This window comes from Acomys minous, assembly GCF_964271855.1.
Source record: "Acomys minous genome assembly, chromosome: 9".
NCBI lineage: Eukaryota > Metazoa > Chordata > Mammalia > Rodentia > Muridae > Acomys > Acomys minous.
The window spans coordinates 83,810,001-83,825,267 of record NC_140490.1 but is presented as its reverse complement, the minus strand read 5'-3'; the positions used below and the strand labels follow the sequence as shown (position 1 = coordinate 83,825,267).

General features: G+C 51.8%; 1 protein-coding gene across 4 annotated transcripts in view; it reads right to left on the bottom strand.

Moving 5' to 3' along the window:
- Window positions 1-9,938, bottom strand: part of RANBP3 (RAN binding protein 3) — a 40,628-nt gene extending 30,690 nt beyond the window's left edge. The window contains exon 1 of one of the 4 annotated variants that reach the window (XM_084797014.1): window positions 9,676-9,938. In XM_084797014.1, the coding sequence (XP_084653140.1) occupies window positions 9,676-9,700 (25 nt within the window). In that variant the 5' untranslated portion in view covers window positions 9,701-9,938. Of the gene's footprint in view, window positions 1-9,302; window positions 9,506-9,675 lie in introns of those variants that run through there. The other 3 variants (XM_084797016.1, XM_084797015.1, XM_084797017.1) reach the window with 3 other exon arrangements.
- Between the last annotated feature and the right edge of the window lie 5,329 nt (window positions 9,939-15,267).

Genomic DNA, 15,267 nt, shown 5'->3' with positions numbered 1-15,267 from the left:
TGGCGCCTCACTTTCCAGGCAGCCACGGTGGGCAGCCACTGAAGGGCTCAGCACCATGTTAGCAAGGCAACACGGCATGTCTCCACCTCCTTATCTGAGAACACCCTCAGTAAACATCCCTCCAGCACCCTGGGCCCTGGGTCAGCCACTTTACTCCAGTGAGGACAACATCAGCTGCTGTGAGAACAAATCTACACCAGAAGAAGCAAATCCTTTCAGTGCAAGTTTCCATGTGTCAGTGCTGCTCCCCTATGAGCTCTGTGGTGGGGAATGAGGAGGCCTCTGGCTTGTGTGTCTCAGACTTCCTGGCCCTGACTGACAGGGGGTGGGTACCTGGAAGTGTCTCTCTGGAAGTGCCTACATGGCCTCACAGAGGTATTGAGGAAGGCATTGCTTTGACTCTGCCCTGGGCCCCATGTGAAAACCTTCCATAGTGGGAGCAGTACTCAACCCATGGTTGACACATAAAGCACCTGTCAGTCTCACTAAGGGCTAATGTCACCACACTGCTGTGGCCAAGTACTGAGTGTCACACTACTGAGTGTCCAGGAGGCCTTGGCCACAGGGGTGTCCTACTTCAAGTCACTACCAACAGAAGCAAAACACCAGCCTCTGGAGTGAGTAAAGAACATACCCAGTGGCTCAGCTCCCAAGCAACACTCTAAGGACAGCGACATTTGTCGCCTGCTCCACTCTACTGTCCCTATAGCCAAGGAGGCACCTACTTACACTGAGTCTGGCAAAACCCCAGTAAGCTCACAAAAGGGAAGTGACATATAGGAGTCCTCCAGTCTAACAAATGCAGGAAGGTCTATGGCCTTCACGGCCCAACACAGACACGGTGAAATGAATGCAAGCGAAGGCAGTGGAGAAAGCCCTGTAGCCCAGCTGGAAGGAAACCTAAGATGACCCCTGGACCACACCGCTGTGTAGCTGCCTGAGACTGGTGGTGGGAGCGTGGGTGCATCCAAGGCCATTTCAGCCACACAGATGCTAAGTGAAACAGGGAAGGGTGAGAGTTGTGTTCAGTGCTTAAAGACACAGTGACCCACTGCACGCTCCAAAGCAGCATCAGTTGTCACTACAATCACACCCAAGACCACATGACAAACTATTGAGGCCATCTGGAAGCATGGGTCATGCACACCAAGACAAGTGCTAGCCTTGAGGTAACCAACAACGAATGCTATGCTTGATGCAATGCTTGTTGGCTGACATTCCCAGAGATCTCTGAGGCAGATTCCAAGGGAAGACAAGTTGAGCTGGGAACCTGTAAGCAACAGGCCTCAGGTCAGCAGTAGGGGCAATGATGGATGGCCTTGAGGGCCCCTAACTAGGGAAGCCAGAACCAAGCAAGTACAGAACAGCTCCATGCAAAGAGGGAGAATATTCTCACAGAAGCCACTTGAACCTTGGACCAAGAAAGGAAAACTAGGTAGAGTTGGACCAAGAAAGGAAAACTAGGTAGAGTTGTCCACCCTAGAACACAGGGGGCACTGTGGTGGCCAGTGCCAGGAGGGGCTGCACTTCTGACCTCCCATCTGTGTGCCCGCCCAACCGAGTTGCCAGCAGCCATGGCACTAACAAGGCAGGCAGGCCACCTCACAGCTGGCTGACAGGCAACAGCCCCTGATGGTGTGACTCCATCAACTCACTACCACACAGGACTGCCGTGGCACTTAGTGGGCATCACAGATGGAGAATGGGGAGAACCAGAGAGCAACCAACCCCGAGCTCCACCATATGCAAGCTCAGAAAATTCGTCTTAATCATGGGAAGAAAGCAGGTCAGGCCCCTGTCCATACTAGGCACCCGATTACACTTGACCAAGGCAGGTGGCATCACCCAGCAGAGCCCAGCTTCTGGACACCTCTCTCCCTGCCACAGTCACCACAGGGTGCTCAGGTCTCCCCTAACCTGCTGGTTCTCTATCAAGAGTGATCCTGGGCCAGGCGGTACTGACACACACCTTTAACCCAGCAGAGGCCGGCAGATCTTTGTTTTTTGAGGCCAACCTGGTCTACAGAGTTAGTCCAGTACAGCCAATACCACATAGAGAAACTCCGTCTTTTAAAAAAAAAAAGTGATCCTGGAACTTAAGGGATTGATTCTTCTGGTGACAGAGAGTGAGTGGGTGTGGTTGATGTCCTGGGAGAAGAGGCCACAAAAGTCAATCATCCTTCACTAGCCCCATCGACAGCCCCATCCTGCCCCAATATAGGAGAGAGAACATGGGTAGTAGCCAGCAGGAGCCACATGTATCCCCACACTCTACAGGTCAGTCACTCAGATCAGCTGTCCCAACCCCACACAGGCTCCCCATCCTGACCAGCTCCCAGATGCCTGGTGGCTGGATCCAGGCAGAACTGAGGTACAGACAAGGCACAGACCCAGGCTCCACCCTGGCTCTCAAGCTTTTCAGAAGCAGGACCCATCACCATGTCAGTGCATGACTCAAGGCTACAACTACCTTCACAAACTGGGGCAAGAGCTACTAAAGCCCTTGCCCCATGCGAAGGAGGCAGTCATCTGGGCTAAGGACATCAGGAAAGGGTAAGACGTGACCTAATTCTAGTGCTGGTAGTAAACCCAGGGCCTTTGCACATGCTAAACAAGTGCTCACCAGAGTCACAGCCCAGCCTCTGTGTGTGTATACTCTTTGTTTTGTTTTGTTGGTTTTTCAAGACAGGGTCTCCCTATGTAAGCTTTAGCTGTCCTGGACTCACTTTGTAGACCAGGCTGGCCTCGAACTCACAGCGATCCACCTGCCTCTGCCTCCCAAGTGCTGGGATTAAAGTTGTTCGTCACCATGCCTGGCTTAACACTCTTTAAAAGTGGTGGCACACACCTTTAATCCCAGCATTCAGAAGGCAGAGAGAGGCAGATCTCTGAGTTCAAGGCCAGTTCTACAAAGCAAGTTCCAAGACAGCCAAGACTACACAGAGAAAACGCTTTCTCAAGCCCCCCTCCCTAAAAAAGCAGCAAGTATCTGAGGCCAGGGCATGGGCCTGCTGTCCCAGCCACCTGGCAGGAGCTGGAAGGTTATCATGAGGCTGCAGGCCTGCAATGGTCCTGGGACCCTGGACACGTGAAGCCTGCTGGCTGCTGCCTCTGAGTGCTGGCATGACGAGGACAGAAATAGTGCCCCACGGCCACTACAGACCCTCGGAGGGTTAAGAGAACACTCAACCAGGGCACAGCAGGCTGAGCTGGGTAAAAGAGAGACAACAGCCAGGCCAGCACGAAGAAGCATGGCAGGCACTAAAGAGTCCAGGGCACATGGTCTCTCTAGAGAGGGAGTAGCAGTTGTTCCCAACCCCAGAAAACCCCAGATGTGCAAGCTGGCCTGGACCAGTTCCTCGTTTTCAAGACACGTCGGAAACCTGCAGCTTTCTCTGCCATTGCAGAACCTCAGGCCGGTTCCTAATTAAACACACACAGAAGCCTCACTCGGAGAGAACGGCCCCTCTGCTGGTCCTGAGCTAAGCGACAACTTCTGCCTATGTTGGTCCACGATGCCTTCGGAGATCAGGGTTTCTCTGTGTAGTTATGGCTGCCCTGACTCACTTTGTAGACCAGGCTGGCCTCAAACTCGCAGCAATCCACCTCTGCTCCTGAGTACTGGGATTAAAGGGGTGTGCCACCACGCCCGGCTCTTGTAGTTTTTTTTTAATTTTCTGAATGTCCTGTCCTCTGGAACCATCTCAGAGAAAGTGGCCTTGTATTTCACCAATGAGCAGCTTGTAAAAAGGGGCATGGGCCTCAGCATGGGCCTGGTAACCAGTGCTGAGAGAGCACTGCAAACCCAGGGCACAGTGGGTGGGGTGGGGGTACTGTGTAAACTGGAGGGGGTTGCAAGCACCCTAAGCTACAAGCGTCTCTCCACCACACTCTGAGGAGACCCCAGGAAAGCCTGTGCAGAGGCAGCAGAAACAAAAGCCCTTAAAATAGATGGAGGAGCCTGCACCACTGCCATCAACCTGGGATGTAAAGTGCTGGATGGTGACTGGAAAGTAAGTACCTTGGAGAGCTACCAGCCTCATCAGACCCAATGCCTGAACTCCCTTCCCCACCTGTCCCTCCTGCAAGCATAGGTTTTTGTTCTGTTTTTCAAGACAGGGTTTCTCAGTGTAGCCCTAGGTGTCCTGGAACTTGCTATGTAGAACACGCCTGCCCCAAACTCAGAGATATGCCTGCCTATGCCTCCTCTGTGCTGGGATTAATTAAAGGTGTATGCCACCACTGCCTAGCTCCAAGCACTGTCCTTTTTTCCTGTTTTCTGGTAAGTTTTCTGGGCTAGCCTTGAAATCACTATGCATGTAACCCAGGCTGATCTGAACTTCAGTCTCCCAACTACTAGGATGACAGGCCTGGGCCACTGGGCCTGGCTTCTCCAAGCTCACCTGCCTCCACTCACTCCAACTCCCTCTCAGACCAGTTCAACTGACTCCTGCCACACCAACACTTTCTTCAGAGGGTAAAGGTTCTGTAGCCTTGTCACAAAGCCCCTCTGACACCACTACACCTCTAGTAGAGTTGAGGCCAAGCACAGGGCCTGGTCCCAGGACATACCCAGGACCACTTGTCATCCATCTATGCCAGCACACAGCCCCCGTGCTCTTCCCTTGACATGTAGGACATTAAAGGAAGTGAAGAGAGGCCAGGGACCAAGCCCAACTCTGAGGGTCACAGGTGACATCTGAAGCCAGATAGTTGTCACGACTAAGGCTAGGACACCTGACTGCAGGGACCTGCAAAACCTAGAGGGACCTCCACAACCAAGGAGCCTCCCCAGGTGCCCATGTTGAAAAGCCCTGGGCTACAGGGTCATACAATGACAGGCAGACAGGATTCAGAGGACAGAGATGTACCTGCTGGACTCCCATCAGCCACTCAGCCATGGTCATCTCAATGAAATGGTAACCCCTGCAACTTAGAGCTCACTCTACACTTTACCTCCTCCCCTTCCATCCATTCATGTAATACTGTAGGTAGAATTCAAGATCTCTTATCCCCAGTGAACCTTTAACCTGTCCATGTCTGAAATGGTGGTCCAGGGTGGGAACACAAGCTGGCCGTGAGCACTCACTCTCACAGGCAGAGAGCACTATGAGATGGGGGCCAGGATCTGCATTCCCATTTTGCTAGTGTGCCTCAGTTCAGGGCACAGTGAGAGCACTAGCCTGGCTTGCTCTAGGGTAGACTCTGTGCCCACCATCCCTGATGCCTGGGCCTTATCTGGGAGATAACTCTGCATCTACTCCCACTCCTACAGTGGTGCTATGAATGGAAGAATTTTAGGAAGCCATGGCCCTGTGGCAGGACATGGAAGCCAGGGTGTGCTACTAGCATCTAGTAAGTCCACCTGGGTATACCACTATACTGCTGCTAACCCTAAAATCCACAGGACAACCCTATGCAGCCCTGCCTGGGTCCCTGTTCACAGCCCCACCAGGACCTCAGTGAGATCCATTTTCCCTGGGTCCTGCTCTTCTGTACTATCTCCCTTTCTCCACCACAATCAAAACTGTTCTCCTTCCTCCTTCTGTCCACTGTTGAGGGACTCCTGAAACAGGACGCAGAGCAAGGGTGAGCAATCCTGACTCCAGGTGTGCTCGAGCCCCCCCCCTCTCAGGAGAGAAGCAGTGCAAGGGGTTTTCTCAAAGCCACAAACTACAGAAGTTCCACAGAACGTCAGTGAGAGCTGCTGGTCCTTCTGAGATCACCATGGCAACGAGAGCCTGCAGGATACAGCACTGGACCACAACTGAGGATGCTTCCTTATACGACCAGGGTGCACCTCACCTGAACTTCACAGAACAAGGTTCTACACCCTGGTCTACCCTTGGCAGTGCAGGGAACCAAGAGTCTAGAGATCTGGAGCTACCCTGCACCTTAATGGATGGAAATAAATCATCTATGGGCTGAAGAGGGCCAGTTGGAGGGGTGAGATAACCTGAATGCCCAGCTATGTCCGACAGCCAATACTTCAAAATGCCTGAAATGGGATATGCCAGGGCAGTTATGAAATAGATAGAGGGGAGCCTGGGAGGGAAGGTGGAGATTTAGGATCTGGGCATGGAAAGGCAGGAGCTACAGCCTGAGGGAATTCATGGCTATGGGGCGGGTACTTCTTTTTTTGGGGGCATGGGGGTGTTCAAGACAAGCTCACTAGCAGCTTGTATGTAGCCTTGGCTGCCTTGGGCTCACTCTGTAGACCAGGCTGTCCTCCAACTCACAGAGATCTGCCTGCCTCTGCCTCTGACATTCTGGGATTAAAGGTGTCCACCACTTCGCCCGGCTAGGGTGGGTACTTTCAAAGGTTCAAAACACACAAGCAACAGGGCTGAGTGCTAGCTCTGTGGAAAGCATGGAAGCCTTGGGCCCCATCCCCAGCATCAGCCACAAACTTGTCATCCCAACACTGGAAAGTGGAGGCAGGAGGAGCAGGAGTTCAAGGCCAGCGTGGATTACATGACTCTACCTTGAAAGAATAACCAATATCACATACCTACTTTACAAAGGTGACAAGATATCAAACACCCTGCTGGGAAGATGCCCAAAAGATGAAGTGTTCTGGAAACTGATTGATTCAGAAATGATGGGTCTGAGGCACAAAAACTTGCTCTCCTGAACCCAACTCTGATGGAACGGGGGGGGGGGGGGGGGGGGGGGAGCACGGCACAGTAGGTAAGCACAGACCGTCCTAGGTACAACTTTCAGTAACAAACATTCTCCCACCCCACGTGGACAATTCACAGTGGACAGTACATGGGTACCACAAGAAAACACTGAGCTCCAGCAGAGAGCAAATGTAAACTGTACTCCAAGGCCCCTTCCGTTGAGGACCTCTCCCACAACTTCCTTCCCTGGTTCCTTCTTCATGGCACAGCTCCCGGGTGGCCTGTGTCAAGCACTGCTCTGGAGCAGGGCCCACCAGTGATTGAGGAGGAGAACTCCTGCCCGGGCAGTGCTTCTGCTCCAGCAGAGCATGGCCTAGCCTGCTGACTGACAGCTGCAATGGGAAAATAAAGCAGGGCAGAGGGGACAGGAAAGGTGGCCACCAAGGAAATCAGGTGGCTAGGGAATTCCTATAAGAGGCAAGAACAGCCCACCAGGTCGGCTGGCTGGCGAGGAGTACTCCCAGCAGGGAGGAAGGCAGAGCAGAGCAGGTCAGGGAGGGCGGGGCTGTGTAGGAGGGTACCCTAGCTTCTGGTTAAAGCACTGGGTGAGATGAGGTAGAGGGGAGAGAGGGCCCCCCGAAAGCAGTGGTGGTGGGAACGGGAGAGGACCCATGGTCACTTCAAAGTGTGGGCTAAAGGAGAAGTTCCCACTGATGATCGTGACAGGTTGCAGGATGGGTGGTTTGGGGGAGGGGATTCTGTTTTAGACAGGACATTATCACCCTAAAGGAAATCTCAAGGGGCCCCCATGTACTTGGGAGGTGGAGACAGGAGGAGCTTCAGATGCACAGTGAGTCTGAAGGCAACCTGGGCTGTACGAGACTGTCTCCAAAGAGAGAGAGACACAGAGAGGGAGGGGAGTGGGCACCTAATAATTTTTAAAGGGAGTATGGGGCTTAAAACAAACCCACAAGCATGACAGTGGTGGTACACGCCTTTAATCCCAGCACTCAGGAGGCAGAGGCAGGCGGATGTCTGTGAGTTCAAGGCCAGGCTGGTCTACAAAGCAAGCCCAAGACAGGCATGGCGACACAGAGAAACCCTGTCTCGAATATAAAAAACAAAAAACAAAAAACTCTCGTTCCCTGTACTGCCTCCAGCTTCAAAGACTCCTTATAAAAGAGGCACGTGGTGAAAGAGGCACGAATGGGGTTTGGGCCTAGACCACCCTTGTTCACACAGCTCTGCCTCCTGACCTCCCTCAAGCGACTTGCCTACATCTACCTTTCAAGGCCTGGATGAAGACCAAGCACTGCAGGTGTAAACACTAACTCACATCACGCAGCCCCTCCCAGGGCTGAGAGCACCCTCTGAAAACCCTACATCCCTGGGTTGTCCACAGAAGCCTCAGGCCACAGCAGGAAGGAAAATTGCATGGTGGAGAACCAGGTCCCCTCTAATAATCTTCCTGCAGTTGTGCAGGAAGAAAAGGACAGGGATAAAAGTCCCAAAACCCTAGAGCAGCCCCCAAGGGACAACATCAGAGGGCATCAGGCTGCAGGAGCTGCAGGACGACTGACTATTGAGACTGGGAAAGGATTACATCGCCCAGAGGGTGCAGGGGGAGGGTCGGGGGTTCCACAACAGAAAGCTCACTGGGCAAAAGCAATTAAGACAACGGTCCTCAACCTGTGGGTCGCGACCCCTTTGGCAACCGATTACCTCAAAATTATTTACATTACAATCCACAACAGTAACAAAATCATTGCTATGAAGCAGCGATGGAAATAATTTTATGGTTGGGGAGGGGGGCATCGCCACAATATGAGGAATTGTATTAAAAAGGGTCGCAGCATTAGAAAGATTGAGAACCACTGAATTAGGACCTGCAGATCGGGTGGCCAAGCCGAGATTAGGGAACATGAGCTGCAACCCAAAGGACTTGGGGGGGACTGTTGGGAAAAGAGGTGCAGGTTCTGCGGCGCTGGGTAGCCGGTTTCCCATATTCAAACCACTCAAATGATATGTCAGACTCCACAGGGGAGGGTTATCACGGGGTCAAAAATAAGAATTTTTTTAAAAAAAATTAAGAAACGGGATACGGAGAAGTTGTTAGGTCAGGCCTAAATGAGAGACATCAGGTGCACCTCAAAAGGCCTGGAGGCCAGTGGCGGGAATAGTGGTGGCCAGTTCGGATTAGAGCGGACCTCAGGGTGCAAGCCGCAGGTCGGGGTGGCCGAAGACGTCGCCAGATGAAGGACAGCCGGGCCTGTGGCTAGGCCGAAGACCGAGGCCCGGGCCTCAGGCGAGGGGGGCGGGGAAGGGAGCGTGGCGCGCTGGGCCCGCGAGCAGGCCCGGAGGTCTCACCCCACCCGAGGTCGCGGGGGCCGCGTCTCAGGCCCGTTGGGCTCCCGGGGCGGCGTGCTAGGCGGGAAGGTCTCGGTGGCGGTCGCGGAAGGGCTGAGGAGCCTCGAGGCCGGGCGGAGGCAGAAGCCGGGGCTGCCGCGAGGAACCGGGCCGGGGACCGGACGCCATGGTGGGGGGGCCCGTTGGGTACCCAGACCGGATGAGGCCGGACTCCCACAGTCCGAGGCACTCACCCTTCAACTCTGGGGCTCCCTCGACCTCTCGCCCCGCTCCCGCCCGCCGCCAGCTGGCCCCAGACGGCGCCTCCCCTACCTTCGTTCGCCAGGTCCGCCATTTTACTTCCTTAAGCCCTCCCACAAGGCCCCGCGCCCGGCCCCCGGGCTCGGCCTGCTTTCTGCGGGAAGACTTCCTGCGCCTGCGCATCCCACCAGACGACGCCGGGGCGAGAAGGAGGGCAGCTCGCACCGGCTCGCGCTCCGGCCACGCGCCTGCGCACTAACGGTCCTCCGCCCGCCTCCTCTTCCCGCCCGCGGAGGGAGGGGCGTGGCTTAGCACGGCACGCATGCGCGCAGGCAGCACAAGTTCGCTTGTTGGGCCTGAGGTTCCAGCTATAGCTGGGTGGTATGGAAGGGGGTGGGGGGGGAGGGAGGTGCCCGAGTGTCGCGCGTGCGCACGGGAAACTTACCGCTGCTTGCGGTCCAGACTTCCATCCTGCTACTTTCTCTGTTTGTTTCTCTGGCGTGAGCCGAGGCTGACTTTTAAATGATTCGTCTTGCATGCAGCAGTAACCCTGTACCTCAAGGCCTCAGTTTCTCTGAATCAGAAGTCTCAGCCCCTTTCGCACAGCTTTCCTAAGGCCGTTGCAGGTTGGTTGGCGGAAGAGGCAAAGTCAAAGGCCATCCACTACCCGCCACCTACCGACTTTAGACACAGGCTTTCCAAGTAAAGACTCAAGTCCCTGCCGGGCGTGGTGGCGCACGCCTTTAATCCCTGCACTTGGGAGGCAGAGGCAGGCGGATCTCTGTTAGTTGGAAGGCCAGCCTGGTCTACAAAGCAAATCTATACACAGAGAAACCCTGTCTCGAAAAACAAAAACAAACAAAAAAACCAGACTCAACCTCCCTGGGCATTAGGCTGGGCATGATGGCACTGAGGAGGCAGATGCAAGCGGCTCTCTGTTTGAGACCATCAGGCAAGCTACGAGCTACATAGTGAGACTGTCTAAAAAGACAAAAAGAACAAAAAAGCTGGACATCGAGGTTACATCTGTAAAACGGGCTCATCCACTTCCCTGGAGCCCGTGTAACAATGTGGGAATGGGGCTCGGCGTGATGGCGCACGCCTTTAATCCTAGCACTGGGGAGGCAGAGGCAGGCGGACCTCTGAGTTTGAGGCCAACCTGGTCTACAGAGGGAGTTCCAGGACAGCCAGGACGGTTACACAGAGTAACTGTGGCTTAAAAATCAAAAATAAAATAAAAGATGTATTTGTATGTACGAGTATCATGCCTTAATGTGTGTGCAGTCTCTGCAAAGGCCAAAAAAGCATGTTGGATGTCCTGGAATTGGACTGTGCATGATCGTTGTAAGCCAACTAACTATATGGATGCTGAGAACCAAATCCAGTCCTCTGAAAGAGTAGCAAGTGCTCTTACTACTAAGTCTTGGTCTTTTGTTTTTGCTTTTACAGTACTAAAGATGGAACCCAGATTTTTCCAGCATGTTTGTAAGGTACCCAAGCTCCACCCATGACCACGCCCCCAGCTTCTGGGCAGGGCTCCACCTTGACTACACCTCCAGCCCTCTCACTGGGGGATTCTAGGGGGGGACCCTGATACTGAGTTACTCTCCCAACTCTGTAAATGGTGCCTTGAGTTCATGATTATATTGAACAGGGTTGGTTCTGAAATCACTTCATGTAGGCTCAATTTTCTTAATATATTTTATTGCAGATTTATTAACCAAGGGTCACTTATAACCCAACTAACCGAAACAATAGGAAAATGAGATTAAAGAATACAATAATGGAACTGTAAGGATCTCAGTTCCGAGGAACAATTCTCCTGGTGTAATCAGCTGGATTTCTTCTGTTGGAACCTGGAACAACCAGAACCCAGAACCTCAGCCGGAGGCCAGAGGCCCTCAAGTGGTTCTTTCTAGGAGCGTCTCGAAGCGGTGCGATGAACAGCCAAAACTATCCCAAGTCTTCTCCAAAGGCCCTGCCTCCTGTTTTTGCCTCATTTTTATACCTCCTCTCAGAATTTGTTCAAGGATGTTTTTCAGCGGGTTAACAGCAAATCTTCCCCCACACAGTGATTCGACTTCTAAAGGGATAAACATCACCTGCTCTCACACAAGTCTTTTCTCATCCCCCACTTGTGATCTAAACACAGTTGAAATGCGAGGCCCTTCTCGTTATCTGTTTCCAAACAGATAATGTTTCCGCCCCCCCATTTCTTTGCCTTCCTTCATTTAATTCTTTGGGCTCTCTAGGCTCTGTCCCACACACAGTAGCAGGCTCAGGAATCTTTTGGAAATCTAAAGTAAGAATATGAAACATAAACGCCATGGCATGCCTCTACCAAGTACTTGTATCCGAGCTGGGCCCACTTTGTTATCCCGCCCCTGCTTGCTCTTCACCCACAGAATCAGGACGACAAGCCACACTGGGCTCTAGAGCTCAACAAACTTAGTTCAGCCTCAAGACATTTGTGCTTGCTGATTCTGTCTTTGGTTTCCGCCTCAGGTCTTCATCTGGGATGGGGGTCTGTCTTAGTCGGTGTCCTATTACTGTGAAAACACATACCATGAGCAAGGCAACTCTTTTGGGGGGGGGAGGGTTGAGACAAGGTTTCTCTGTGTTATCTTGCCTGTCCCTGGACTCACTTTGTAGACCAAATTGGGATCCACCTGCCTCTGCCTCCCAAGTGCTGGGATTAAAGGCGTCACCCGGCACCACCACCGCCACACCCGGCAAAAGAAGACATTTGATTGGAGCTTGCTTACAGGTTCAGAGTCCATCATCATCGCCATGGTGGGAGCATGGCAGACATGGTCCTGGAGAAGTCGCTGAGACCTCCATCCTGACCACCAGGTTGGGCCCACTTCCTCCAACAAGGCCATACCTCTTAGTCCTCAAATAGTTCCACTCCCTACTGACTAAGCGTTCAAATACATGAGCCTATGAAGGACGTTCTTATTCAAATCACAGCCCCGAGCTGGGTGTGGTGGCACATGCCTTTAATCCCAGCACTTGGGAGGCAGAGGCTGGCAGATCACCGTGAGTTTGAGGCTAGCTAGTCCATAACAGGCAGGACTATAAGAGAAACCCTGTCTCAAAACAAAACAAAACAAAACAAAACAAAACGAAAAACCAAAATCAAACCACTCTTTTTGCTCCTTTGTTAAGATCTGGATGAGGACATGACCTTGGGACATGTGGGCTAATCCTGGTTTTAGGCTCAGAATGTTTTTTATGTTTTAACCACATGGGGGGGGTAGGAGGGAGTTAAAAAGAAAGAAAGAAAGAAAGAAAGAAAGAAAGAGTATCAAGCAAAACCTGTATGAAATGTAAATTGAGGGCTATGGCGGCTCTGCCAGTGTGTTGTTTTAAATGAAAATCTTAAGTGTTCTATTTTACCAATAAAGACTCAGGGGCCAGATGGTGGGCTGGAAACCTGCTAGCTCAGAGAGGCAGAGAAAATACCCAGTTGACCTTCCTACTCGGCTTAGGTCCTGATGGAAAGGCCCAGGTGTGATGAGATGGCTTTTTATTAACCAAAAGGTGGGTCACAGAGATGCCAAATCAGTAATTGGCATCAAAATACATCAGACCATCCCCCAACACTAGCCCAAAAGCCAAAGGCCAAGGAGCCAAGAAGCTCAAGACTAAAAAGCTAAGAGCTAAAAGCCAAAAGCTCAGGAGCTCTATTTCTACATGCTGTCTTTCTTTTTTTGTTTTTGTTTTGTTTTTCTTTTTTTCTTTTTTTTTTCTTTTTTTTCTTTTTTTTTTTGGTTTTTCGAGACAGGTTATCTCTGTGTTAGCCTTGGCTGTCCTGGACTCACTTTGTAGAGCAGGCTGGCCTCAAACTCACAGCGATCCACCCGCCTCTGCCTCCCGAGTACTGGGATTAAAGGCAAGCACCACCACGCCCAGCTCTACACTACTGGTTTTTTTTTTTTTTTTAAAGATTTTATTTATTTATTTTATGTATGAGTGCTCCATCTGCATATACACCTGCAGGCCAGAAGAGGGCATCAGATTCCAGTAGAGATGGTTGTGAGCCACCATGTGGTTGCTGGGGATTGAACTCAGGACCTATGGAAGAGCAGACAGTGCTCTTATCTGCTTAGCCATCTCTCCAGCCCTCTACTCTGTTTTAAATACCCCTCAACCCAAAGTCCTTCCTACTCTTCAGTCCCTGTCAGCTGGTTTCTTGCTCTGCCTCTTGACCTAGGGTTAACTTTATTAAGTCCTGTGTATAGAAAGCTCTTGGATTGAAGGTGTGTTTAGGGCTCAAGCACTCTAAACAAAAGACAGGCTTTTACAATTCACAATCTCAGGGATCAGATGGGATCAAAGACAGGTTTTTTACAGTCCACAATCTCTAGCTGGGAGTGGTGGCACACACACACATGGGAGGCAGAGACAGGTGGATCTCTGTGGGTTCAAGGCCAGCCTGGTTTACAAAGAGTGTTCAAGACAGTCAAGGCTACAGAGAGAAACCATGTCTAAAAAAAAAAAGAAAGAAAGAAAGAAAAGGAAAACCAAACAATAGAACAAAACAAAACAAAACCCAACCAGTTCACAATCTCAGGAGTCACACCGGGATCAAATATCCTGTAACACGGGAGTCATGCAGGCATGAGGACCTGACTTGACACTCCAGCATCCAAGGCAAAGCCACACACAGCAGCATGAATGTCATCTCAGCAAGCCTACCAGAGCTGAGATTGGCAGTGACTAGCCACAAACACAGCAATACTCTCACTGTCACCTTTAATTATAAAAGTCTTTGGGAGCCAGGCGTGGTGGCACACACCTTTAATCCCAGCACTAGGGATGCAGGCAGGCGGATTGCTGTGAGTTCGAGGCCAGCCTGGTCTACAAACAAAAAGCTTTGAGGTATGTGTAAGTGTGTATGTGTGTCCCATGTGGGTGTGTAGGTCACCCAGGAATTACATGAAGTCCAGATAGTGCTTGCTTTTCTTTTTTTTTTTTCTTCCTTTTTTTTTTTTTTTTGTTGTTTTTTTGAGACAGGGTTTCTCTGTGTAGTCTTGGCTGTTCTGGACTCGCTTTGTAGACCAGGCTGGCCTCGAACTCACATTGATCCTCCTTCCTCTGCCTCCCGAGTGCTGGGATTAAAGGCGTGCGCCACCACGCCCGGCTTAGTGCTTGCCTTTCAAACATGAGGACCTGAGCTTAAATCCTCAGAACTCACAAAAAGCCAAGGCCAGCAGTTCTGCGGGGAGGGAGGTGGGGGGCATGTAGAGAAAGGGGGATTCCCAGGAGTTCACTGACCAGCCAGCCCAGAATCCCCAGGCTGCAAGCCACTGAGAGACTTCACACCCAGACAAACAGTTGTCCCGTGGCCTCCACCCACATGCACACACAAGCAGAGACAAACGCACACGCACGCACACCCATCCACACAAACACACATGCACACACAGACACACACAAGCAGAGACAAACGCACACGCCTGCACATCCACACAAACACACATGCACTCACACACATCATGCACACAGAGAACACACATGCACACACAATAAAAGTCGTAGGAGCTCAGGTCTGGAGCATCTGCCCAGTTCGCTCTGTGTCTATCCACAGTGGTAGAGGGTCAAACATAAGTTGTGGTCTGTTTTTTTTTTTTTTCCCAACACCTGGCCCCTTCCTGGGTGTAGTCCTTAAAGCCGTGTGCCAACATCACCTAGAAAGGATATGGGTCCCAGGCCATGGCTGCTTAGCTAACACACACTTGTCATCCTGGAGCAGGAAGCAGAGGCAGGAGGATTGTCAAGTTACAGAGAGACACTTGGCATCAAAGCAAGAAGCAGAAAGAGAGCCTGGGATTAAAGCACACCTTTAATCCCAGCACTTGGGAGGCAGAGGCAATTGCATCTCTGTGAGTTCGAGGCCAGGCTGGTCTACAAAGCGAGTCCAGGACAACAAAGGCTACACAGAGAAACCCTGTCTTGAAACAAAAAATCTGGTAGGGACTCACGTAGCCCAGGCTATCCTTAAGCTGGCTTTGTAGCTGAGGATGCCTCTAAC